Source organism: Cinclus cinclus, chromosome 5, assembly GCF_963662255.1.
Source record: "Cinclus cinclus chromosome 5, bCinCin1.1, whole genome shotgun sequence".
Classification (NCBI taxonomy): Eukaryota; Metazoa; Chordata; class Aves; order Passeriformes; family Cinclidae; genus Cinclus; species Cinclus cinclus.
The window spans coordinates 59530641-59556731 of record NC_085050.1 but is presented as its reverse complement, the minus strand read 5'-3'; the positions used below and the strand labels follow the sequence as shown (position 1 = coordinate 59556731).

The 26091-nt window shown below is 42.7% G+C and overlaps 1 protein-coding gene across 9 annotated transcripts in view; it reads right to left on the bottom strand.

Moving 5' to 3' along the window:
* Positions 1-26091, bottom strand: part of AFF1 (ALF transcription elongation factor 1) — a 75048-nt gene that overhangs the window by 30296 nt on the left and 18661 nt on the right. For all 9 annotated transcript variants that reach the window (XR_009933223.1, XR_009933225.1, XR_009933226.1 and 6 more), the window contains exons 2-7: positions 22644-22764; positions 21129-22127; positions 2622-2666; positions 1521-1607; positions 891-927; positions 469-520 (exon numbers count right to left, since the gene is read on the bottom strand). Coding sequence is in view for 5 of the 9 variants with exons in the window: in XM_062493053.1 (XP_062349037.1) it covers positions 469-520; positions 891-927; positions 1521-1607; positions 2622-2666; positions 21129-22127; positions 22644-22764 (1341 nt within the window). In the remaining 4 variants the exon portion in view is untranslated. The remainder of the gene's footprint in view (positions 1-468; positions 521-890; positions 928-1520; positions 1608-2621; positions 2667-21128; positions 22128-22643; positions 22765-26091) is intronic.

Below are 26091 nucleotides of genomic sequence, written 5' to 3'. Positions count from 1 at the left end.
ATATCCAGGATCAATCAGATTCAGTTTGTATCCTTTGTGATTTATGTCAGTTGGATGCATTATTGTAGGTTGAAGAGCACAAAATTGTGACGTTAAATAGCCACAGATTAAAAGAAATAAAATAATTTGAATCCGGTGCATTAATAGTTGGGTTTTTTCTTCAGTTTTGTTTTGGTTTTAACACAGTCATCGTAATCATGACAAGGTTTAGTGGACTTGGCATTGTTAGGTTAAGAATGGAACTGGACGATCTTAAAAGTCTTTTCCAACCTAAATGATTCTATGATTCCATCATGAAACAATGATGTTTCTGTTGGTGAAAATTCCCTGCATTGGAAGTTTTCTAAGAAAAATCACACTGATAAAACCTTAATCTTCAGAAACATTGAGTAACCCAGTTTTATTTTTTTTTTCAGATTATTTTAATAAACTGCACAGTAGAGATGTGAGTAGGGTCTGGTTACTTACGATGTCCTTGGCTGAGAACCTGGCAACATTTCTGAAGGTGTTCCATACTGCTCTGGAAATCAAAAATGAACAGGTTGGATTTATTTGCATCCTTTATAGCCTTTTTTACCCTATGGTCTCTGAGCACCAGATTAGACTCATCACTGTGTTCTAGGCCATAACTGTCATTCAGATTATTTATTATTCCAAAAGGGGTTTCCTAATGAAATACCATTTGTCCTCTGATGCAGAGCTGCCTTAATGTCTAGGTAATAAATGTACACAATCCCTTAAGCCATTTCTAAATTCATCACAGTTCAACAAAGCAGAGGAAACCACACCTCTTAATCAATGCAAACACTCAACACGTCATGTGTAACACACAACACACAAAACTATCTGTCAATACACATACTGTGTGTTTCCTTTGGGTATCAACTTACTCTGATCCTTTGCTACAGATCCTTCAGGTTGCAATTCCTAGGAAAAAAAAGGACAAAGTTCAAATTGAGAATAAAATAAATGAGCTCTCTCGTAAGAGCAGTGTACTGATTAGTTTTCTCGTGTGTTACTTTACTGCAATAAAGATTTCAACTATCTTGTCAAAGTGTCCCATAGCCTACACTAGCCTGACAAAGCTTAGCACGGACAGAAATTATAATGTGCTACTGTCACCAAAAATGGGTTGTGGTTACATTACATTAGGTGTATGTGCATTCTTGAAGAAATATTTTAAAAATTTTATAAGAGCTGCCAAACACTTCTGTTTAACACATCCAGCAAATATTTTTGTTGACCAAAAGATAAAACGTACTTTGTGTTTCAGCAGAGATACTTAAAACATCTCAGAAAAGTAGTGGTATTTGAAGGCTGCAATTACAACAAATGTCTAAGTTGCTGAAGCACTTTTTATTCATCCCCGTTGTGCTTTAATTGATCTGACTAATTCTGCAGGTACTACCTCCTAACAGCCTTTATTTACAGAAGGGGGACAAAATCAGATGGAAACAAATGCAATAGCCAGTAAGCTCTCCTCTAGTTTATCAAAAGTCCTGGCAGAAACAGTGTCTTACCTTTGCTGGGAATGGAAATTTGGGAGGCTCTGCTTTAGTAGGAGTATTAAGAGCTGTCAGGGGAGGTGGCCAAGAGCGGGTCATTTCCTAGAAAGAGATTGGGAGGAGCAGCTATCAGGATTTTTGCTGATAGGCACAGATCAAGTTTCATGCTTCAGAGATTCATTTGGATTTACCTGTTCATGCATTTGGACATGTTTGCCCATGGTTGCTACAAAAATAGTGATATGCATTACTAACAGACAAGAATATAGAATATGTCTGGTGAAACACAAAAGGATGCCAGACTTCCAGGAGAAGTCCTCATGCAGCAACCCCAACCAGCACAGGGCAGCCAGTGGGCACCAGTGCACAGCTCCCCTCCAGCTAAAACGTTGCCCCAATGGCAGCTTCTGGAGAGCAACCGAGGTATCAGGATTTTGCAACCTCAAGCAACAGCAAGGGAAGTGAATTGCAGAAACCAAAATGCTCCACCAGGATTTCAGCATCTCAGAATAGCATTTGACATCAAGGAACTGTCTCATCAAGATCAGCACCACTGGTCTGGGAATCCCAGGGCATTTTCACACCGTGCACTGGGACAGGATAACATGGACTCGGCCACAGCCACTTGAAGCCTGTGCACTGCTCACAGTCAGTTCTGACACAAGGTTACAGAATCAGCCAGGACTTTGCTCTGCATGACAAGGCTGGAATTACAGTGAGGGAGCAGCAGCAGTGCCATATACAGGCAGGTGGGAAGGACACAGGAGTGTTCCTGCTCAGGGCCACGCTGCTGAGGCTGGCAACACAGACACCAGACAGCTTGTCCAGAGCCTTTGGATGAAGGGCACTTAGGAATGGCAGACTCCTGACCTGATGTAGTAGTTCTGGCTGTCTCAGATGACTTGCCAGTCTTGAACTGTACCAGACTGTATTACACTTACTGATAGAAAGACAGATCTTACAACTCCAGCTGTATTCAAGGTTCTTATCTTTACTTCTCAACACACCCTGAAACTAGTGACAGCTACATCTGCTGAGTGAACAGAAGCAGAGAAATTGCCTTAAAGCATGCAAAATCTAAGCAAACACAGAGATCTATTATTTAAGAGTACCTACCCTCAAAATTTCTTCAATGGACTGCACATCAATGGGGTTGGTTTGCTGTAACAAGAAAGAGGGAAGCAGCATGAGTTTGTTTGGATTTTTTACCAACTGACATGAGAAAGGCATGCACTCAGTGAACATTTGCTTACAAACAGCTCAATAAATTTCATGGAAGTCCTTTTGTAATAAAATACTAGTAAGGATTAAAGTCCCCATCAGAAGGGAAGTTAATAACACACTTCTAAAATGCCTCTTGTTTCCAAGTCCTTGGCAGAGGTGACTGGAGATTCCACCAGGACGCTCTGCCTGAAACGGGGTAAAACAACTCGAACAATGCCACCAGTGGCAAATGGTATTTGCAAAGCTACTGGTGATAAATGGAAAAGGGGGCATCACAGCACTTTTAGTGTAGAATAAATCTGAAACCAGTCTGACTCATCAATCCCAAAGTTAAACATCCTGATAGTGCGATGAAGATGTGGTAGACCTGGTAAAGCACCTGACAAAGGAACAAACATTCTATTGACACTGCCAATATTTTATCTAAAGCTGCTGAGCTGACACAGCTGGCCTGAAGAGATCTGACAGTCAATCACCCGACACTATAAAAGCCCAGTCCTGAATTTTAATGGTAGGATCTTCTAACATATCCCTTCTCCGAGTGTATGTGTGCTTCCACACACTGATGTGTCCCAGCCATGGAAAACACCCCTTCCCTTCCACAGATCAGCTTCTCATCTACTAACAAGGCATGTGTTTTGAAAGTATCTGTCATTGACATGCCCTTTCCTAACTTGTATCAGTAAAGGAGGCTGAAACAGTAAACAACCGAAGAGCTGAGCAGTTGTAAGGAACAAAATGCATTCCAGATCAGTTTCTTGTCTATAGAGAAGAAATTCTATGGAAGTGTCCAGTCATCAGAGTTGTTGCTGAAAGGGAAAGGCCAGGAAGACTTTATTCATATTCAAGGAAGCTGACAGTGATTTTCCCCAGAAAAAAAGTGAAGAGCAATGCAAACACTTCAATGAAGTCCAAAACTGTCATCCTTGGCCTTACACAGGAAGTCCACTCATCTGTTTCCCATATGCTGCACTATTCACATTGCAAGGAGAAGAGGAGATGAGGAGTGCCTTTTCCTTGCAACCTCACTTGTCTGAGTCTACATAAAGCTCTCATTGAAGCATTTCTCATTTGACAAAACCTTAAATTTCTTCAGAAAAATCACACAGAGAACTGCTTCTGACCTTACTCACCCAAACAAATGAAAGCTAAGGCATGGCCAGATTAGTCACACAATGAAAGCAAGGCCTGCAGATGTGTCCCACAGCAGAGGAGGAGGGGACAGGGAGGGCAAACAGCAAGGAACTACCACATGGCAAGAGACTGGAATGCTTCATAACTCACAGTGCTAAAAAAAGACACCCCTTTTCCTCCTTTTCTTCTCAGCAGGCTTAACCTGGTAGCTCAGCCTAATTTATCTCCTAATTCAGTAAGTGGTGAGCAGCAGACACATTCACTTGCATCTTCCTGTACAAAATGCTTCAGAAACTGTGATATCCCATGACAGCACCACAGAAAAAAAACTTCCCACGAAACTGGTAAGAAATGAAGATCCTGCCTGGACAAAGTATTTCAAAACTCTAACAGATTGATTGCAACAAATTAAAATCAGTTTACTTCACCCATTTCAGAAACTAAAGTTTTATGAGGTGATAAGTGATGACAAAAGTGGAATGCGATTAACCTGAGAATAAGAGAATATCTGTGATAGCCAGTCTGGACCTCTCTTATCCTTGCCAAACAACCCACATCCCCCTTCCTGGAGTCCTTTCTGATGAGCCTGAAAAGACTTTGACATTGATATAGGTTTACATACACAGAGTATTTATAGCTCAATTGTCAGGAGGATTTATTGTAACCCCCAAGGGTTCAGCGACTGGTTCTTCACAGGTCCAGGGGCTCAGCAGAAACCACTTTCTTCCTCATGGCACAAAATTTAAAGGAAAATAAATACATGACACTGAACAAGCACCATACAAGTCTGTATTGGCAGCATAAGGACCTCTGTCTTTGCTGGGTTTTTTTAGGACACCATTATCAAATACCTGGTGAAATGATTGCTCTAGAGATTACAATCATAGATAGTTTGGGGGACACACAGGGTCAAAACCACACCAAAACCGGTCAGAGTCAGCTGACTGCACGGGGGCTCTGCTCTCAGGTAGGACTGTGACAATCCCTGTATCCCAAACCTGTGTGGCACACCCCTTTCCCTCCATCCCAGCTCCACTGACCGAGGACACTTCCATCTTTTACAAAGCTACGAATCCAGTGCCTGAAGGAGCTGGGCTTTTCTGCATCCTGAGTATTTTTCTCCCCTTTTGTTTGTTGTTTGCTTTTTTTCCCTTCAAGTCACATCTTGGCTGTGTTTCAGCCTGTTAAACCACTAAACCACCATTAAACCACAATTACCACCCAGTAGCAAGGGATGTCCTTGCCAGCTTTAAGAGAAGAGTTTAGGGGAAAGGAGAAGTATGATGCTGCTGCAGGAAGAGTTACAAAGCCATAAAGCCAAAAGAAATCCCTGAAAGGAGCTCAGCTCCACTGAGGACTGTGTGTGGGGGAGATCAAATACTCCACATTGCTGTCTATCCCTGCTAGCACTTCTACAGCCTTTCCTGGGAACATTGTAACATGCTCCCCACAGACAACTCTAGTTAAGCCGGGTGCATATTTTCTGTCTGACAGACGTCTGTACAATCCCCAGCTTGGATTTCCTTATGCCACATCCACACTCTTCCAGTTTGGGAATGACACAGGCACCTCCAAACGTCGCTTTCAGAATGCTTTTTTGATGGTCAAGGTCAAGCACAACCGTGGGACATCCAGAATTTTTGGCTTGCTGGGTTTGGTCTGGCTTTTTAGACTGATGCTGTGCTTCAATAACAGCTAGTTGCTGCAGCAATAATACTAATTTAATTACTAATAATATTAGTAAGAATACTGATTTAAAAGTAAAAAAAGGAAAACAGCCACTGAAGGATTCATTACTACTTTGGTCATGAACTGGAAAGGACTTCAGGCCAAAGTAATTTCAAGCATCTACACAAACGTAAGAACCCCTAGAAGTTACTTGAGGAATTAGTCTGTCTTTACTACAACAGGCATGCAGAAATGCACAGGTGCACATACCCACAAAGGAAGAGAGTGAGCTCTTAATTTAGAAAACAATTTAAAATCTGCACAGGCACTCAATTCACACTGCATAGCAAGTGTGTGATGAAACCCTCAGAAATACTTCCATGTCTCTCCTCACAAGCAATTCCAAAATCCACACTTTCATGAACATGTAGCTCTGCTCATGCCCTGAGCCTTGAACTGCTCTGTTTGGGAACAAATTAGGAAATGAAGATAATAAACTAAAAACCAAGCTCAAACTAAACTAAGGAACCACCAGGCACAGAAAAGAGATGCCCCACTGGCCACGGTAATACATAGGCCATAGATACTACAAAGAATAAGCAGTGGTTGTTCTGAGGGTGTTTTTTCATAATGAAGATGGGATTAGAGAGCTTCTAAGGTTATTTCTTTTTAAAAAGATATTCCATTAAAAATTACAGCATACATTTTCATCCCACTCTGTCACATGTGCCAAGTGGAGCTGAAGGACCGTACGGCTCTCATGTGGAAGCAGGGGGCTGAAGCTTTCTCCCTGGTCTTTAAACAGCTTGCCTCATCAGGAGGCTGTAGCAGAGTAGTCTCATGTGAGATGTCAAAAAAATCGCCTCCCAGAAGGAGTTGGCCATGCATCATTTCAGAAGCCACCGTGTGACACTGCTGAGATGTGTGGGCTCAAACAAGGCCAGCGGCAGTCAGAGCACACAGAGTGTGCAAGGACAAGGACAGGAGTCTGGGAGCAGACACTAACTGGAATGGATACAGGCTGCCTCTCAGGCAAGCACTGAGGTGTCACAGACCTTTCTGTTCCTTCTCATCTCAGTAATTTCCACCTAACTGCTTATCCCTGCTACTTGCAAGCCTCTGCTGTCACAGCCCATTTGGAGCTGCCCCCTGACATCCTGTGCACAAACAAACCCCTTGTTTCTCCATCTCCATCTTAACTGAAACTGGTGCTGCAGGTACCCAGGCAGTGTAGGAGAGGAGCAGCTACAGCACAAGTATGTTGCCTGGTATCTCCTCCTAATTAAAACTGAAATGTGTGTGTGTACAGCTCAAGCATGCCAGCTATAGCTCTTTGCCTGATCTCAGACTGAGTTATTAGCACCAACAAAACCCAAGCAAGTGGTGCAGCAACAATGAGAAAAGCTAATAATGAGTTCCATGCCCTTCCTTCTGCTGTCAGGTTTTCTTTGTTTCCTAATGAGAGCTTCTGCCCCTGCAACTATCAGCAGAGAAGGTCTCCTGCTCTCATGCTAAAAAAACCCAAACAAACAAACAAAACTATCACATTTTCAGCTGCTTCCCATTTAATACTATGCTTTATTATACTTGAATAGGAATATCTAGTTTTAAATTTATTTTTTCATGTCAACCGCACAGTCATTGCCACTTGAATGCAATGAAGATCACAAAACTGCATACTTCACTGCATGAAGGCTTAGTTTGAAAACAACAGGCAGGACAAAAATCAGACTAAAACCTACCATCCTGTCCTCACTTCACCCATCTGTGCTCAGCCAGCCAGAGCACGAGGAGATCTTGCATATTAGATGCCCTCTCCTCCTTGCACACAAGTCACGCTAGCAATAGCAAGCCAACTTATTCTCCAAAGCAACTTCCAAACTGTATTTTTGTGCAGTTAAAAATCCATTCTCTCTGTGCTATAGACAGATGCAAGATGGACACACACAGGGCATGCTTCCAAAATGACCCAGCCAACAAGAGGCAAGGCATATTTTAACCTAATCCTGATGATGGATGCAATAATGTTCTGCCATGTATTGCAAGAGGCTGCCAAAACTTGAAGCCCAAAACATATTGTTGATCGACATGAATATATAAACATGAAAATTTATAAAGGCTTTCACACGCTATCTTGAAGAGCACCAGACACCAAGCAGATTCTCTGCCAAGGCTCTTTAAATAATGCTTCATATCAAAGAACGTAAGTCCTTCAATTATTTTCATTTTACAAATCTATAGCACCTCTTATATTGTACCAAATATTTGCATAACTTGAAAATAATAATTTAAAAACCTCTATGAAGTGGGTATTTTAGGTTATGAGAAAAACACAAAGAAAACCTACCATGCAATCAATGTATGCTTTGCTGCCAGCAAATTTTCTTTGCCCTAGAAGGCACACAAAGTCCATGTACAACACTGTATTTTCTCATGTGCACTAGCCTAGTCCATGGCCTTGTATTCCCTGAACTATGGATCAGGGATATTTTAACTGCCTATAGCTAAATGGATTGGAAGCAATAGAAAACGACTTGGTCTTGAAGCACATCCTGGTGAAACTTAGTAACCACAACAGCTCCCTGGGGCATAAAACCACACTTTCATTTCCAGCCCAAAGGCTCCATCAGCACCCAACTCTTCTAACAAAACACAACTCTTCTCAGCTTTGGCATCAGGAGGCCCTTGGGTGAACACCTGGGAAAACATCACTGTTGCAACTGCTGCAATAAATAAGACCCCTGCAAACCACTGGAGAAGTGACAACACAAGGGAAACAGATGAAAAACAAAGCCATCAAAATTGTGTCAACTAACATGCAGGCAGGTAGTCAACACAAGATTTTCTTCTGATTTCTTTCATGTTAAGAAATTACAGGTATTTGGGGGTTTATTTGTTTCCTTTGCCATGCAAAAAGTATTAGTGTTTTGAAAAGGAAAAAGTTGGAGTGAGAGTTAAAGCCTACAAGTATAAGTCTTTGCACTGTTGCCTGTGAGCTTTGGATTAAGTCAGTAACAAAGCAGGATAAAGTGTGTGCAAACACTTCAAAGCAAACTGTATTTTAAGGATGAGACCATCCCCTCCTTTACTTCACACTCCCCTCATATGCAGGTGTGGGAATACTTGCATACATTTAGGTTTTCCTTGGTGCTATTTTTCTATTAAGCTCAAAAACATTTCAGAAATATGCAACAAAAAGGGACTTTCATTACTGTCATGAAACCTTTATAGACAACATTTGTTTAAATCCTCAAATCATATGGAGCTCAGTATGTCCTAAATGACTGACTTCATAAACTATGGCCACAGATTTTAAAGGCCACTTTATTACAGGAAATATTGTCTGAGGTTTCATTACTACTGTAAAATAACATAGAGGTACTATTTAGCAGCAGAGTCCCTTTAACAGCAGCTCAAGCTGTTTCAGGAAATTCAGGAAGATGCTGTCACAGAACAACAAATCTGTGACAAGGGACGGCAATTTTCTCAGCAGGTTGACCAAAACTAGGATTAATTTTCACAGGAGAAATTACCACATGACATCATTTTTGGCACAGAAGAAGAAAGCTCACTCCATTTCAACAGAAACATGACAACCATAATAAAAAAACCCAACAAAGCATAAGGTAGAATACAAAAGGATGAAAAAAAATTAAACACAAAACTGAAATAGCTGAAATTGTATAAAAACCTTGTATCAGGTTCTCTTTGTGGAAAGCAGTAACAGAGTAGCACACACTGCAGGAGCTGTAAGAAATACATGTTTGGGGATGCACTTGTTTGAGTTTTGTGCCAGCTTCAGGTAGCCAGATGGGTGGGTTAAGCAATGGAGAATGAGCAGAAAAGCCAGTAATACATCTTGGGTCTCCCCTATCATCAACCTAGTTCTTCAACCTAATGGAGTGAGACTGGAATAATTCCAGCAAATCAAAGCAAAGCTAAAGTAGATCTGCTTGATACTGCTTCCAGGGTTAAGTTTCACTTCTGTAGTTCACAAAAAAAAAAATCTATTTATGCTTTTTGCTGTATGCACACTACAACAACGCTGAGGCACCACAGAAATGTACAGAAGGATTCTGTTTTATCCAGTCAGACAAAGTCTTCAAAATTACACTGTAAACGTATTTGTTTTCTCATTTGTGTTTATGCTGCTTGCTTGAAGTCACTAGACTTCATTGTAGACTACAAATCCAATCTACCAGTCTCAGAGTCCATAGGAGCCTCCCAAAATAATTTCTCTAGGTGCTATTTCAGGTCCTCTGTGGGCACCAGGGTTTTACCAGCAGCTTGCCTGTAGCCAAGTTCCCTGTGGACAGTTCCACAAGCACACTTAACTCATTTGAGCCCAATCCTCTCTCTTCCAAGGCAACACCAAAGTTATTCCACTAAAAAAAAAAAAAAAAAAAAGCCACATCACCTTCTCTTCTGCTTCTGCCCACACCTCAACTCAGCAGCGAAGCTGCAAGTCAAGACAGCAGCTCCAGCTTGTCATTGCCGTTGCAGGTTTGAAAACAAATCAAACCATTCCCATGAGCTTTCTTCAGCTGACACTGAATGATCCTGGCAATTTAAGCATTTTACATCAAAATACTCAGCAAACAATGGTTGTACTGTCCTGTTCCTCCGTGGGCGCCTGCAGGAAATAAAACATTCTTTAAAGATTTTACACGCTTTTCTAACCCTGAGATGGATTATTTTGCTCAATCTAAAAATAAATACACGGGCCTCCTTGTGTTCAAACAGCGTAAGAAAAACAAATTGCTGTTTTGTCTTTCTTTGACTGAAGTAGCCAAGGGGGTTGTGTCCTGGGGGAACAGACTGTTGATATGTTTTAATGAAGGATTCCTTACAAATCCTGAGCTGCGAGCAAAAATTTGTGTTTCTCTTCTTAGCCTCCATATAATAATAATAATAATAATAATAATAATAATAATAATAATAATAATAATAATAATAATAACTGAAATCCAAACAAAGTAAGCATGGAAGTTAAGAGCAGCATCACCTATACACTGCCATGCAGACCAGGACCCCAGCCAAGGCTGATTATTGCTCATTGCTCTGATAAACCACCTCTACACAAGAGCACCTCTCCACTGCAATGACCATCTGTTCAACAGCGCTAAAAAACCTAGTTCTGACCCCTTGATTCCCCAAAACTTTCTTACCTACTGTCCCCTTAAAGTCTCTCCAGTAAATAAATTTTAATATTGCTTAATGTTAATCTCTAAGTATTGTGTCCATAAAAGGCTGAGGTTGCATCCCCTTGTTGCCTGCAGATTGAATACATGATTGTCTTTCAATGTAAGCATCTGAGTGAGAGCAGCAAGCCACTGTTTCAGGTATTTTCTCATTTCCAGCACCTCCTCATTTATGCCCACAGATATACTTTTACACTATTTTGAGAAGCCTGACTCTAGCCTATTCCAGAAAAAAGCTGGTCACTGCAGCTGAAACAACAAAAGATAAAAAAATAATAATTATTTGTTAAGAACATCAAGGAAATTGGGGCTTTTGGTGGTGAGAGACATCCTGTGGTTCTGGGGACCACCTCAGATAATTAACTGCTTCTATCTCTCAGAAATGCTTACCCTTTCCAAAGACCACTTTGCCCTTGGAAGACAAACTGAGTTAGATTTATGATGGCAATGGGGTGGCACTTGGTGCACCTCCCCTTAATGACTCAGTAAACAAGATTTGGAGATGCAGGCTCTCCCAGCTGTTTGGAAGCACCCTCAGCATCCCCCTGCTTTACCAACACTGCCAATAAAAGTTTGGGAAATTAAACAGATTGAAGAGGCAGGCTGGAGCCTGAAGCAACATCACCAGTCTTACACCAGCACCCGACACAGCTCTGTGCTGCTGCTGCTGCTTGGGACAGACCACACAACCTGGAGGGGAGCTAAAAGGCATCAGTCACCAGGACCAGTACATCAAAAAAGAAGGCAAGTGGGAGAGACATGAATAAAGGGATGCTTGGTAGTACATCTAAGGATAGCATTCCCAAAGGAAGAAAGAGAAGAAAACACATGTGTTGAAAGGATGGGAATTGCACCTCTCTTCCTAAGAAAATTAAGTTCTTAACTCAGAAAGAGCCTACATGCTATTTTTAAACCTTAATGGAAATGGAAGAAATCTCTTTAAATGCTTCCAAATCAAGGAACTTAACCTGCAGGGAAAAAAATAGCAGGATATCCTTTTGCTTGCAAAGGCAACTATCACTGTTGTTTTACATCTGAACTAAATGCAAAAACCCCTCTTTCTAGGTATTATGTTTTGTGGTTGGAACAGCAAGGTACCATCTTATTATCACAATTATCATGTCTACACAGATGAAAGTTATCTTCCTCAAGACAAACATTGGACAAGTCTCCTGGAAGCTCCCTATCTCGCTAAAGACAATGGGAAACCAAACAAGTGCTGTCCACCAGTTACCTGGTCACTCCAATTTTTTAATGCTAAACAGAGGGACCAGGTATCTGAAAGTAGCCTAACTTGAAAGCAGTTTAACTTACACTTTTAGCTGTAAAAGCAGTGTCCGAGGTTTGACATGGTCTGCTCCTTGGAGATGTTTGTTATTACTCAGCTGAGCACACGCAGACACTTTCATCCTCTCCTCAGCAAACAGCTTTGTGCACTCAGCAAAAAGCTCACAGCACCATGAGCTTGTTTGCCAGGTGGGAACAGAGGCCAGGGCTGGACAGAGCCTTCTAGAACCTTCTTTGCTTATGCTGTGCCTAGAACAACCAGTCCACAATATTTAAAATCTGTATAAAGAAGACACTTGCCTTTGTCACAACTCAAAATGTAAGGTTCCTTAAAATACATTTTTATCATCCCCTAAACTCTGCATTAAAGACTGCAGACAGTGTTCCCCAAGTCCCAGAAATTCTTTATGGCCAGGCTTACACACTGCAGAGCTTTCACAGGCAATTTTTATCTGCAGCCAAGTGAAGCAGGAGGTGCTGAGCTAATATACCTGGCATTTGACAAGTGCTCCTTGTCAGTCAAGTGTAATAGGACAGCTACAGGCCATGAACCTCACAGGCTCAAAATGCTGTCAGAAAACAAAGCAATGTTGAGAGGATGGGAGAGGGTCAGTTCACTGTTCCTTTCCTTGTCTGTATAATCTGGAAGGAAGAAATGGCCTTTTTGCTTATTTCACATACCGTCTGAATGGCTTGTAATTAAAATCCAAACAGAGATGATTACAAGAAGTACCAAGACACCAACCAACCTTTGCCTAAGGAGAACCTTTCTCCATATTTTCCTGATGCATCCTAGGGACAGCAAACTGGAGATGACTACAGACATTTCCAGATTTTCTGTATAACTGTCCATAATTTCCTTCATACATAATTGCTCAAATAATGCCAATGTTTGTGTGAAAAGTTCCCAAGAACCAATGGCAAAATAATTTCAAATACCTCGGGGATGTGAGCAAGCAGGTTCATAATTTGTAGCCATGATGGATAGGGCTCAACACCTTTGTATACTGTGACTTTTTTATGTCTTCTCAGGCAACATCTCTGCATTATAATAGGTTCACACGCAATCCTTGTCCAGCTGACAAGCATTTCCCTACATGTGCAGCACAGAAGGCTCTGAGGAAATGTCTAAGGAAACGTCTAAGGGAAGGGTAGGACATACCCAAGGGGTTACTGCTACCACAGCAAACAGAAAAATAAATACTACACTTCTCCTCTTGCTTTCATTATGGAAAAACATGCAATATTATTGTGGTGACATCAATACAGTGTTGGCAAAGAAGGGCAGGAATGGAACTGACCTGCACCAAGGAGGCAAGGGATGTCCTCTGCACTGGTAAAGCACAGATGGCATTCCTTCAGCACACTCAGCCAAGGATTAACAAAGTAAAACTGCAAAGAGACAAGCAACGTGACAGCCCAAGAGCACCTTCAGCAAAATGCCTGCTTCAAGTGAAAACATTCAGGCTGAATATACCACACCTTTCACCTCTAGAGAACAGATGGTGTTCAGCCAAGTCTGAATTACAACTTGGTCTGAACAGCAGTGAGCTGACAGGCTGATGAAACAAACCAAAGTATTCCTTGTATGAGGAGGAGTAGGATCTGAATTGGTAGGATTGGTAGGATCTGAATCTAACATAACTTTGTCTTCTGTTATATGAATTCACCATACATCTTCCCAAACCTTTACCTTTCTTCATAAGCCACTGCTATTCAAAACACAACATGCATAACTCACATTTAAAAAAACCCTGATGTTCTTACACCAAATTAAAAAAAATATAAGCTTTAGAAGAAATAGACAGCATAGTGTTAATAGCAAATCATTCCACCATTTTTCAACAAACTTGTAAAGTGGTCAGTCACTCTGCCAGTGTACTCCTTCTACAGTAGACACAGAAACATGCAAACACATACAGCAGTTAACCTTAAAAATCATGGGAAGTGCTCACTCACTTCTCCCCTTGGGGGTGCTTTCAATTCAACAGTGTATTAAAGCAAATACTTTAATTTAGGCTCTAATTCAAGACAAATTCTCTTAAAATTATACTAATACAGAAACTGAATTCTCTCGTCTCCCAGGAAAAGGGAAAAAAAATATCACTATGTTGTTGCTATTCTTTCTAACTTCAAGCAGTAAAAAAGATCTGACAACTTTAAGTAGGTCTTTTGGAGTTTTTTAATGGTCAACTTTTTCCTTTGACTTAGTGAAGCTTAGTAAACCAGACAAGATAACATTTCTGACTGTGGCATAACCTAAGCTACATGGTAATCTCTTGAACAGCAAAAGTTGCTATTTGTCTTCAATGGAAAGTGCACATTTGAACAAGTCACTCAAACTGGAGTTTCTCTAGTTAATGGGAGTTTAGGTCAAGTTTAATAACTGGTTAAAAATCAGTCCACAAGCCAAGTCCTATTGAGCTCTATTTCCTTAGCAGCCAAAGCAAACATCACCCTTGTTCCTTCCTCCTTTGACTCCAGAAAAGCTCCACCTGAAGAACAGGCAGAAAGGCCAAAGTGGTTGAATTCAGTATCCTAGAAAAGAGGGACTCATAGATGGCCAGAGTGTCGTTTATTAGATGAAGGTGGCTGTGGGGAAGGGAGGGGACAGAGGACACTTTCCAGCATCCAGCCGTTGTTGGGTCTGAAACAAGCACAAAGTGATGCCAGCTGCAGCTTGTCTCCCTGTGGTTGGGTACATGCAAAGGAAGCTGGGCTGATGGCAGAGCCTCTCTGGGAATGCACCTGGATTTTTTGCTTGGAGCACAATGGACTGCCACGGGACTGCTACCCCTGACTGTATGCAAAATGAACATCTCAATATCTAATGACATTTATGAACCATTTGACCAATGGAACAAATTGGCAAGAAGATGTAATACCGTTAAAGCAGTCTGGAAGAGAAATTGTTGTGTCGAAAAGCGGGAGATCAAAAAGTTAGGAGTATCACCTTTTCTAACAGAGAACTGAAATATTCTGCTGGCTTAAAACCATAAAGCACTATTTTATTGTCTAAGTAATAAATGCTCACCATTGTGAAGATAAAAGCTGGCATTTAAAGCTTGGGAAGGAGAAGGATGTTAAAAGATATTCCAGACAGCAACATTGTTAGACATCAGAGAAAATGAAAAATGAGACCTGAAACTTCAAAGCACCGAATAAGAACACAAGGAAACAAATAAGAGTGGCATAACTCATAAAAACAGACTACACTGAGTAGTATGCCAGGGCAAGTACACCACTACTTGCTGACTTCATTTCAAAAATTACCATATGGCTGCAGTCAAGCTTCAGTGAGCTCTGGCAATCTCATGTCTTACCCAGAACCACTGGGAAGCCCTTCTCCATGCAGGACTGTACTAGCTCATACAAACAGCAGAGGAACTCTTCTCCCCTTGATGCTGGTGCTCACTGAAAACCAGAGAGCTGACCAATACCTCAGTGAGGCACACTCCTGCTGCAGCACCCACGTGGGGCAAGAGCACTGCAATCAGTGCCCAAGAAGCAAAAGCAGCACCACCAGACTTGTCATAACCCACATCATTGTGCTGATCCATAGTCCTACGGAGCATCCTTAAGCTGCAAAATGCCACTTCCACTGAGGCTCACTGGTAGCCAGTAAAAAAAAAAAAAAAAAAAAAAAATCCCACGAAGTAAGAAAGAAATAGAAAATAAAGCACACGCTAAACCTTTTCCTACACTCAAACAAAGGAAAGAATCCGATCAAAGTCCAGGAGGTGCTCAAAGTAGTATTAGGACATTGTTAATGCGATGACCAATGTAGGAAGATAAATCTTGTGTTTCATTCCTGACAACACATCTCTTGAACAAGACACCAGGAGACTACAGCCAAAATAATACAGAGGCTTGAAACAGGCAGATTTACTCTCTGAGGAAACATCTCCAGTGGCATTTGGGACCACCAAAGCAAAGACCTCCAGGCTGGCACTTACCTATGAAGTACTGCTTGGCCAGGGAGGAGCACAACCACACAAAGGTATTTTAAGACTTGCCTCGTTTATAAGCTTTTTCATCCTTCAGTAACTAGAGAAGTTAACTCCATTTACATGAGGCAGCCTGCAATTATTACAGGACTCGCTGAAAACAACCCCCTCTCCCTGCCAGCCCGTCCTTCAGAGACCTGCTCCCAGTCAGATGTGAAAGGCAGACCCAGACACAGCCTCCACTGGACTTCACGGGGCTGGGTGCCTGCCTGGGTTTCACCTCATCCCGCTGAAGCCAGCTGCTGCCCCTACCCTGGCACTGGCTGTGTGCTGCACTTACCTCTGTGAACATGTCTTACTGCCTTCCCACATGGCAGGGCAGATTTCCTGTTTTCATACATTGCCTTGTCAGCCCTAATCAGTGTCAATAGGTTATGGTGTCTTTTGTGCTGGCGGCGTCAGCCCTGACAGGAAAGAACTTTTAATCTCTTCCCTCACACCGAGCCATGAGAAGCTGCAGGCGCTCCCAAGCATAACTCCCTTGGCTCCTCTCCGAAAAATTCTCTCAAGCACTCGGTTGCTTAGCAATATTTGCCTTCCCCCTGTACAGTTCAAATTGGCAACATCTGTCCCTTTGGCACTTTCCACTTGTGCAAGAAATGGTGCAGAGAGTTTCAGAAACCTACAGAGAGGTTGGTGGAGGATGAGTCGTGTAAGCCATCAGAGCTGCTTTGGCATTTTATTGCTGGTTTATTTCCAGCCTGGATAGAAAGTGTGGCTTCTTCCAAAGGAGATGCACACAAGGGAAAATCCTCTTTTGCATCCGGTGGGACTCACCTACTAAATCAAATACAAGTAGCTTTTTCTGTTTACATAACTACACCCACATGCTCTGGCTTGGTTTAGTTGAAAAAACCCAAACAAAACACAGCACTGACATACAATTCTTTTCTGTCAACTAGGATTGACTGTGACTTCTCCTAAGATACTGAATGTTCACCAAGTGAGAGAAAACAAGAGACACCAAACTGTGTTTATGGATTTAACACAGATTTTTCATTTTTTAATCCTGACCCCATAACCACTAGCCAAACCCCCAAATTGCCAGTGGTCCATGAAACCATCCCAAGGGGCAGTGATCAAGGTCATTGTTCAGGATGTACCTGCAACCCCTCAAATGAGGGCAACAGGAAATTAAAATAATGTAAGAGCATAAAAACTACCAACTGCTTTCACTTCTGAGTGTCAAAAGGGAATATGGAGAAGACTCAAGTGAAGGGATTTGTTTTTGGGTACTTGGTATTACACTGAGCAGCAAACAATCCCACAGTAAACCCTCCTCTGGCTGCAATTCATTTCAACTCACACCACAATGCCCAAGGGTTGTGAGAAAGGCCTTGGACAGCACAGCTTTGGATATTTACGTGCAAGTTGTTAGGGATGCTTACCAAAAATGAGACAGCTCAGTTCAGCTCTTAAGGTTTTGATTGATTGATTTGATTTTTGACTGAGGTTTATTTTTTTTTTCCTTTAAAACTTTTCTTACCCAAAACAGTCAGGAAAAGTAACAATTCTCATTCATGTTTGATTTGGTTCTTTAGCAGTCACACACCAGCAACAAGACAAATTGACACAATGCCTGTGGGGAAGCATGGAAACCCTTCTCCAAACACCTAAAGCACTCCTGATTATAAGCAGGGCAGCAGAGGAGACAGAAGTAACATCTTGTTACCTGTCTTGGAAGAAAGCACAGAAAATCAAACAGTCAAAAAAATAAATAAATAAAAAACAGGAATACAAGAGGCAAGGGAAAAAAAGCCCCATACAAAATACAATCTCCTTTCTGTTCAGTAAATGAGAAATAATAAACTGTGTGTTCACACAAGGCAAACAGTGCTACATATGTCTTTAATGATTTTCATTTCGAAAGAATGCAGGATTAAAACAATATATTTATTTCTACTTTACAGGGTTTACCTGCTTGACAGCTCCTGCCAGTAGAAAAACTCAGATGCCATGAAGAGAAGTCCAGTTAAAAATTATCTGTCTAGAACAGACTTTTTATATTTGCCAATCAAACTTCTTGGTAGGTATTCAATAATTGCAATTTACTATGCAACAACTATGCTTTAATTGGACAACATTGATAAATCTTTACTGAGAAACACAGCTCAGGAACAGCAATTTGAACACCAGTGCACCCTGAGCTTCAAGAATAATACAGTGTTACCAAAAAAACTTATTACATCTGGGCTGCCTCATTGTTGCCTGTTGTTGTTCAGGAGTTCTAAACTGGCTGCTTTCCTCTTTGCTTCCCAGTTTGCAGGCGGGAGAGTCCAATAACATCCAGTGGCATCACTACATGAGGTAAAAGGACCTATGCCCTAAAAACCCCAAAATTTTTGGGAAAACAAAGCCAAATCGTCAATGAGCATCAAGGGCCTACATTCCTCTATACACTATGCCCTTAATAATGCTTGAGGATTTATAAACCCTCTCCCTCAAAACAGCCTGACTGCTTCTTCCCCTGCTGTCAAGCTGATTCCCTTTCACACATCATGTTCTGTGTCAATGGAGGCAATACAAAGGTCTTTGTTGGTGCTGCAGCTCTCCTAAAGACATGGAGGGAGAGAGAGTGGCTTTAAAAGCATCTTTGTTTAGGTGCTGGGGAAGAAGTAAAACCTGGCACACGAAAAGAAGGGATACATCCAAGCTTCTTATGTGTGCTATATTTTTAAACCTTCTCAAAACAAATTTGGAAAGGTGCCTTAAAGGCACAGTGATGACATTTGAAAGTTAAGGCTTTGATTTGGGGAAGAGGGGAAAGAGCTGTTCAGTGCCTCTGTGAATGCAAAGTGACTCACTGCACTGTTATCCACTGTGGATTCATTCACTCTGCAGTGAAACTGCATGTTTAGTTGGCCTGGAAGGCTCAACTTTTCGGCGTTCCCATGAGCAGAAGCTGTCAATAATGACTCCACAGCTGCAGGTGAAACACACTTTAGAAATTCAATTAACCAGAACACATGTTGAGGAAATGGCTTTCCTAAGTCATGTCAAGGGAGATCACAGGAAAAACTGTATTTGGAACATGGCTGTTCAGTAAACTGGGGCCAAACAGTTCAGGGAAGAAGAGGGAAGAACAGCAGAGTTTCTGCTAGTCTAGACCTATTCACTGTCAGGGTCATTGCAGGGCAGGAGCCCCCCTGCAGTTCCTGTTTCAATAAGAACTAAAGAGAGTGAGAACCTTTCAGCCAACAGACCCCCAACCAGCCTCTCTTGTACAGCACATCCAGCACACAGGCCATATATCCAGGCGTGCCACCTCACTATTTCTTCCTCTTCTCCCTCCAAACTTCTGCCCTGGAGGACTCTATTATCAAATAGATGTAAGTAAGCAAATGGGACAATGACAAGACCGAAAAAAGCAGAAATTAAAGTAATGTATTTTTCATTAGAGCTTACAGAGCCATTATCCAGAACGCCTGTATTCCTCCCTGGCTATGCACAGAAAACTATCAGGAGCCACAGCCTAAAGATCCCTACTGCAAAGCAGGGTCATATTCACAAAAAAGGTTCCTCCGTCAGCTTCAAAATGGACAAAGCATATAATTAAAACCAGGGTTCTGGCTTGTGCAAAAACATGGTGTTTTATTACCTTCAATTTCATTTTATATTGTGTTCTTACTTTAACACAGATATAACAGAATGAGCTTGAGCAATGGTACTCCTGCAATGCCAACTGTAAGAATTTCATGGGCATTTAATGGACTCAGACCCAAGTGCTCAACAGCAAGTGAGAAAAAGGTTTCATTCAGCACACGGCATCATAACTAATGCTGCCCTATCAAAATTCATATTAAACTAGAGTTACATGAGATCACAGAAGAAGTATGGGGATGGGAAAAGAGGTAAGAGAATAATGCAGATGAGGCAACAAGATAATGTAGAAGGTGATGCCCTCTACTTTATTTCTCTCCCAGGAGTAAAATCTGGTTAAGCAAATAAGGCAATGTGGACCTCAGTGAACTTCCTGTTTTGAGGTGTGACGTGCAATGCCAAACCTACTTGGTAGCCAATAAAGTCTCTCAGCACAAAACATCTTTCACAACTTCTCAACAATGTCATTTTGACAGCTTCCTCTCATTTCCCACAAGACACTGCCTACAGCCATTTGCAGCTGATCCACACCCTTTTCCATGGAAAACAGACTGCACTCACACTCTTCTTTTTCACTACAAAGGTGGCAAAATACAATTTGAAATAATCTCCATAGCTCTCCTTGCCCAGCTACCTTAGGACCATGGGATCCTACATCCAATAGAGCATAGCAATAACCTCAGGGCTGAAGGATGAGCACAGAAAATCTCCAGAATGTACCAAGGGACCAAGTGCCTTTGAGCTCACAGAAGACCAAGTCACTAGGTAGGCAGAGTCAGTGTTCTGGTCCCTTGGCACAGCTGAAACTGGGATTCAAAGGGCACAGGAAAAGGAGCTGCATTTGCTGAACAACACATGTACAATGCTGCTCCTCCTCTCCCACTGTTTTACCAGTCAGGGCTTCTGCCTCCATCCCACATGACAAATCAGAGAGGTGGCCTTGGGTCAGCCAAAACACGTGGAGTACAACAAGGAAATTTGCAGAATCAGGTCATACTTTCCTGTGGGTCTACAGTGAGATTTTACAAACTTACAGAGGAGAATCCTGTGGTGTTCACAGTCTCTTATCACAAAGCCCAGATGACCACAGAATACACTGCACTGCTATTGTCCCAGTATCCAGTGAGGATTTGGGGTCTCCACCCACCATCACTCAGAGTCCTGACACCCTGCATCAACACTCAATCTTCTCATCATATCATTTCCCCCTTCTTTTCAACAAACCTTAGAGGAAAACAGAAATTATGGGCACAGAGGCAAACCTGAACCATAAAACCTGCTGCAGCCTCACTGAGAAAGCAACAGAAAAATCACAGGAAGTGTCACATTTTCACCATTCACACAGGTATCTCAAATCCAGGTCAGCCTCAAAATGCGGCTTCCAAACAGGGTAACACACACAGAGTCACCACTGCTTCTGGCAATCACTGCTGTTTGATGACCTGTTCTCCCACAGCCAAACTTATCCTGCTCCAACAAATATCCCTAAAAATTGCACTCACCTCTATGGGCTCAGAAGGGGTTTCAAATTTGGATAGTTCTGCTTTGGCTTTTGCCTTCAAATCTGAGAGATCCTCATCAGTTTCTTCCTTGGGCTCACAAGGGGTTTCCAACTTGGATAGTTCAGCTTTAACTTTTGCCTTCAAATCCGAGACATCTTCATTGGGTCCTTCATGGTATTCCTCCAGAAGAGGCTTGAGCTCCAGGGATTCAAATGGTGCTTGATCTTGGCCATCCATGGGTCTGACATAGGCAGTTGGTTTCTGCTGCATAGCACTGGCTTTTGATGTCAAAGAAGGGGGGAAAGTCTGAGAGGAAGGCTGAGTGGTGCTGGTCAAGGTAACGGCTGGGCTGTCCCGACTTTCCTTCTCCTGTGATCCTGTCACTAAGTCCTGTAATGATTTGGTTTGACTGTAGGTTGACCCATGACTTTTGCTGCTGTTCTGTGACCTGGAATTGATATTCTGGCTGGAATGTAGAGGTGACAGGGGTGCCACAGGAGAAGACAACAAACATGGCAGGAATGGGGAGAGCGCCAGAGGGGAGGCCTGCAGGCCATGAGCACGACCTTCCCCGCTCCCAGGCTTGTCACTGTGGCCGTGGGGAAAACCTGCCTGAGTGCCCCGGCCACCCTGGCCGTGTTCCTGACCATGGCTCCGAGCGCTGGGTAAGCTGCGGCTCTTGCTGTGCAAACCTGAAGCTGGTTCTGTTCCTGGCTGTGCCTTTTGGTAGTGACTGGAGTGGCTTGGAGGACGAGGGGGTACAACCATGGGTCCCATGGGTGGACGGCGGGTCAGGTGCTGGAATGAAGATGGCAATGTACGGATGGCCTTCTCAGGGAAGTATGGGCGATCAGGCTGTCTGGGGGGAAACAGAGGGGCAACGCTCTTTGGAATCCCTATCAGGTTTTGACAAGATTTGTTGCTCATGAACTCCTTGACCTCCTCATAATTGCCCAGCATGTTCTGAATTCGGCTTGACAACTCATCTTCTTTATTAGTCTGCAACAGAAGAACAAAGAGGTGGAGATTTCAAAAGCCCCCTAAGAGATTCAGCTCAGGAAGAAACATTCTTCAGGACCTTAACTTGATCACCACAGATCACCGTGAGTAAAGTTAGGCAAGCTCCTGTTGATCCTGCAAATCTCTCCAAAGCAGACAGGAGTGCTTGAGCCACTATCAGCTATTCCAAGCCAAGCTTGGTGCAGCTGCAGCCTCCCAGACTACTAACATCAGATTCATTTGTTATAGCCACAGCTGCAGGCAGACAGGCAGCCAAGCTGCTCCTGAGCACTCTCCCTCAAACTACAGGAGGCCAGCCCAAAGTCCATACTGCTCTTGTACAACCAACAGAGATTCAAACACACACTCTGAGGAATTGAAATTAAGCCGACGGGAAGATGCTGTGCTTGTATTTATCATGCTCAAGTCTGCTACATCCCATCCAGAGCCACAGATCTCCTCTTCCACCCCAGCCCTCTTTCCTCCTCTCCCCGCCCCCACACCCTGTACCATTACCTTGTAGGGTTCTGCAAAGAGGGGAGTCTTCTCAGAGAACTGTTTTTTGTCTTCCAGAGCCTCCTGACTCCGTCTCTCTTTCTCTCGAATCCGCTGCAAGTTTCTGTCCTCACTGCATAAGCTTTAGGAAGGAGAGAAAAGAAGGATGATTAACATTGTACACCAGTGTTATCAAAAAGTATCTACTTTGTACAGAAACCCTGTTTTCAGATAATGGCATACATCCAGTATTGAAATCCATGTAACCATGGGATGGTTACAGCTGACAAGCCAGTTACATCAAGAATTTACTGCACATCACAGTAACGTGGCACACCAAGTACATGCATACTTCTCAGTGATTTCTACTCCTGATACCATCCTTCAAGAACAGTGGGAAGGAAAAAGCTATCCATCTATTCCATTGTGAAACAAATTGAGGAGCAGTCAGTGGGGGTGACAAGCACACCAGCTGGTAAATCCATTTACAACAATAAGTGTGAAAAACTACCATTCTTGTTCTTCAGACTCCCACCCCAACTCTTCACCCAGGAGTAAAAAACAAACAAAAAAAAATCCATTATTTTGAAGGTGCTGCCACTTTCAAAGAATGAACTTTGCTTTAAATACAACTACATGGGTTTCCTGATGAGCAGCTTTCAAGCCTGTTTATTGCCAAGTAGCCGTTGCCTTGTTTTTTACCTAGTAGGCAATAACATAAACATATTTAGAAATGTCTCAGAAACTCAGAAAACACCAGGTCAAATTCCCCTCTTCCTCCTCAACCACATCTGCATGCATTCAACCCTACCAGCCCCACACCAAAGCACCAATAAACCCACATCATGCGAACAGTGGAAAGACTTCATGGAAAGCCAGACCCTTTAAACTATACCTTACCTGTGAAATTCTACTGCAAAACAAAGGAATCTCTTGCTCTAATCTTTACACACACTGGGGAAGGAAAAGCATGCATCTCTCTCCTGTCTACTCTACTGCACAGACTACTGTATACATACAATTCCTATAATTGTCCTCACACTCGGGCGTCTACTTTGCAAGGGAAGAGCCTTGTTCTCCCCACTAGTGACATCTTCCCAAATGCTACACCAATAGCCACCTACTGAAAGTTTAATCATCCCTCGAGGAGAGGCAGAGGACTGGCTTTGATGTAGCAGTTAACCAAGAGGTCTGACTGCAGCAAGAAGGGGTTTCCTGACTCAATGGGAGCTCTGGAAAATGATGAGGACAGATGGCAAATTTCTTTATTATAGAACTGCAGTAAGGATGTACTTGTACTGCTAAGGCAGAAAAATATATGCAGGGGTTAGACTGTGCACATTTAGCATAGTTTCCAACTTTGCTACTGCCAAACTGTTTCCAAATATAGCAAAACAGAAGTGCCCAGTAATATATATGTACCCTACTTCTGCAAACAACTTTAAATGTTCATAAAAGAAAAAAAAAAAAAAAAAAAAAGGAAAGCAGCAATCACAAACCACTGCTTCAGTGAATACATACAATCCTTCTGTAATAAAGTGTATAATAGAACCATTTCCCCTGTGCATCTGATGTCATTTTGCATGTCATCAACTTCCTATCTATAAGGAATTAGTTGGGCAGTTGCACTGTGTGTGCCAGAAAAGCTTTGTGCAGTCAGGTGTGGGAAACACCAACTGCAAAACGCAAAAACTTAAGAAAAATTATAAGGCAAACCAGAAGCAATCTTGGCTATATCTACTATCTGAAATTGTATGCTGGTAAATTATTATTTTTTTAAGTGAATGTGTTTCACAAAAAAGCAAGCCACATATTATGACCCTGAAAATTGCTTTTTACTAAAACACTGTGCTTCCATCCATGTGGATTACGGATGTCCTTCTATTTCTAGGCTGGCAAGCACCCAAACTCAGAGTAATCAAGTTGTTTTGCTCAAAGGTTCTGCTCATGTTCAAATAAAAGGAAAACCCTAAACCACTTGAATCTCTCACAACAATAATATTTATGCTGAGAAGTAGCTATGTTTCCTATATGCACCCCGCATACATATGTGAATATAACAACTTGCTTGCTGCAAAGACAGCAGCTGTAATACCTCTAAAGGCCTTTTCTTTCCCTGAACCTTCCTTGACCCCAAGCTCTCTTCTCAGCAATAAATTCTTTCTAAAGGGGGTGTGTGGGGGGGGGGGGGGGGTGGGCAGAGGGGAAGGGCAGGGACACCGCCTATTTGTCACAGTGCCAGTTCCTGAAGGTTTGAGAGGAGACAAAGGTGCCTGCTCAGGTACATCCCAGCGGACACCGTGCACATGGACGGAGTACCAGGCAGTGCTCAGTGAGGTCCATCTTCCCACCCTCCCAGGGTACAGTGGCCCGGGCTGCTGGCCATGCACTGCCCCTGCCGCACGGCCAGGGGTCATTCCCCTCCCCTTTGCTGCTCAGGATCGCCGTCCACCCTCTGCCTCCCTGTCTGAATTGGGTCAATGCGATTTTCATTCCGAGTTTTCCTCCAACTTCATTGAAGAAAACGAAGGAGCTGTTTCAAAAGCAGAAGGATAAGGGGAAAAAAATACTTATTTAATAGTGCCATTGAGAGCAGCAGCCTTCCCTTCTCTTAAGTTGCAGGCAAGACCTTAAACTACCTGAAAAACAACAGCTAAAACCCCTTCCAATCCTATCTTATCTATAGGTGTCTATAAAATCCTTTTGAAAACCTGGGCTATGCTGTAACTCACACGGTAGCTAGCCTAAGGTCAAGAGTCAGGAAGCCAGGCAGAAAGCCTCTGAGAACCACGGTCAGCTCAGGCCCGGTGTGGACCTGTGCCAAGAGGGGAGGAGGTCTCCATGTCCTGCCAGGCGCCAGCAAGGAAACCCGTGCAGAGACACCGTCTGCCAGGCTCCGTCCGGCAAGGAGTCCCTCGTGTAGTCCCCTCAAGTAGCCCTGCTACTGCCAAAGATGCCAGGAGAACCCCAACTCCTGCTCCTCAGGAACCTCTTCAGACTTGCAGCTTTGATATTCCAATTTTCCTAGAATGAGAACTCAAGAAAAACCTCAAAACCACCCCCAAGCTCTTCCTCACTGGTTTGCGGAAATGCTTTGGGAAACTGGACCTTGAGGCTTGGCACCAGCATATCAAGTACATGAGAGTCTGGGAGTTGGGGGACACATGCACAAATTACCCCCACCTCCCCCTAAAGAAAAAAACAAATGAAAAACAATCAAACTGTGCCTTGATACAGACTGAAACACTAGAATTATGCTAGGCTCAAGGCAGCCCAAGGTGAAGGCACTGCACTGGCTCCCATAATAAGGGATTTGGTTCAGGAAGTTCAGCAGAACACACACCCTGACCCACAACATCATCCAGACTCGGGTCTGTAACAGAAGCCATAAAACACCAATGTGCTCTGAAGCTGCTCTCAGTGACATGCCAACCCTTACTACACAGGTTCAAATGCTGATATGTGACAA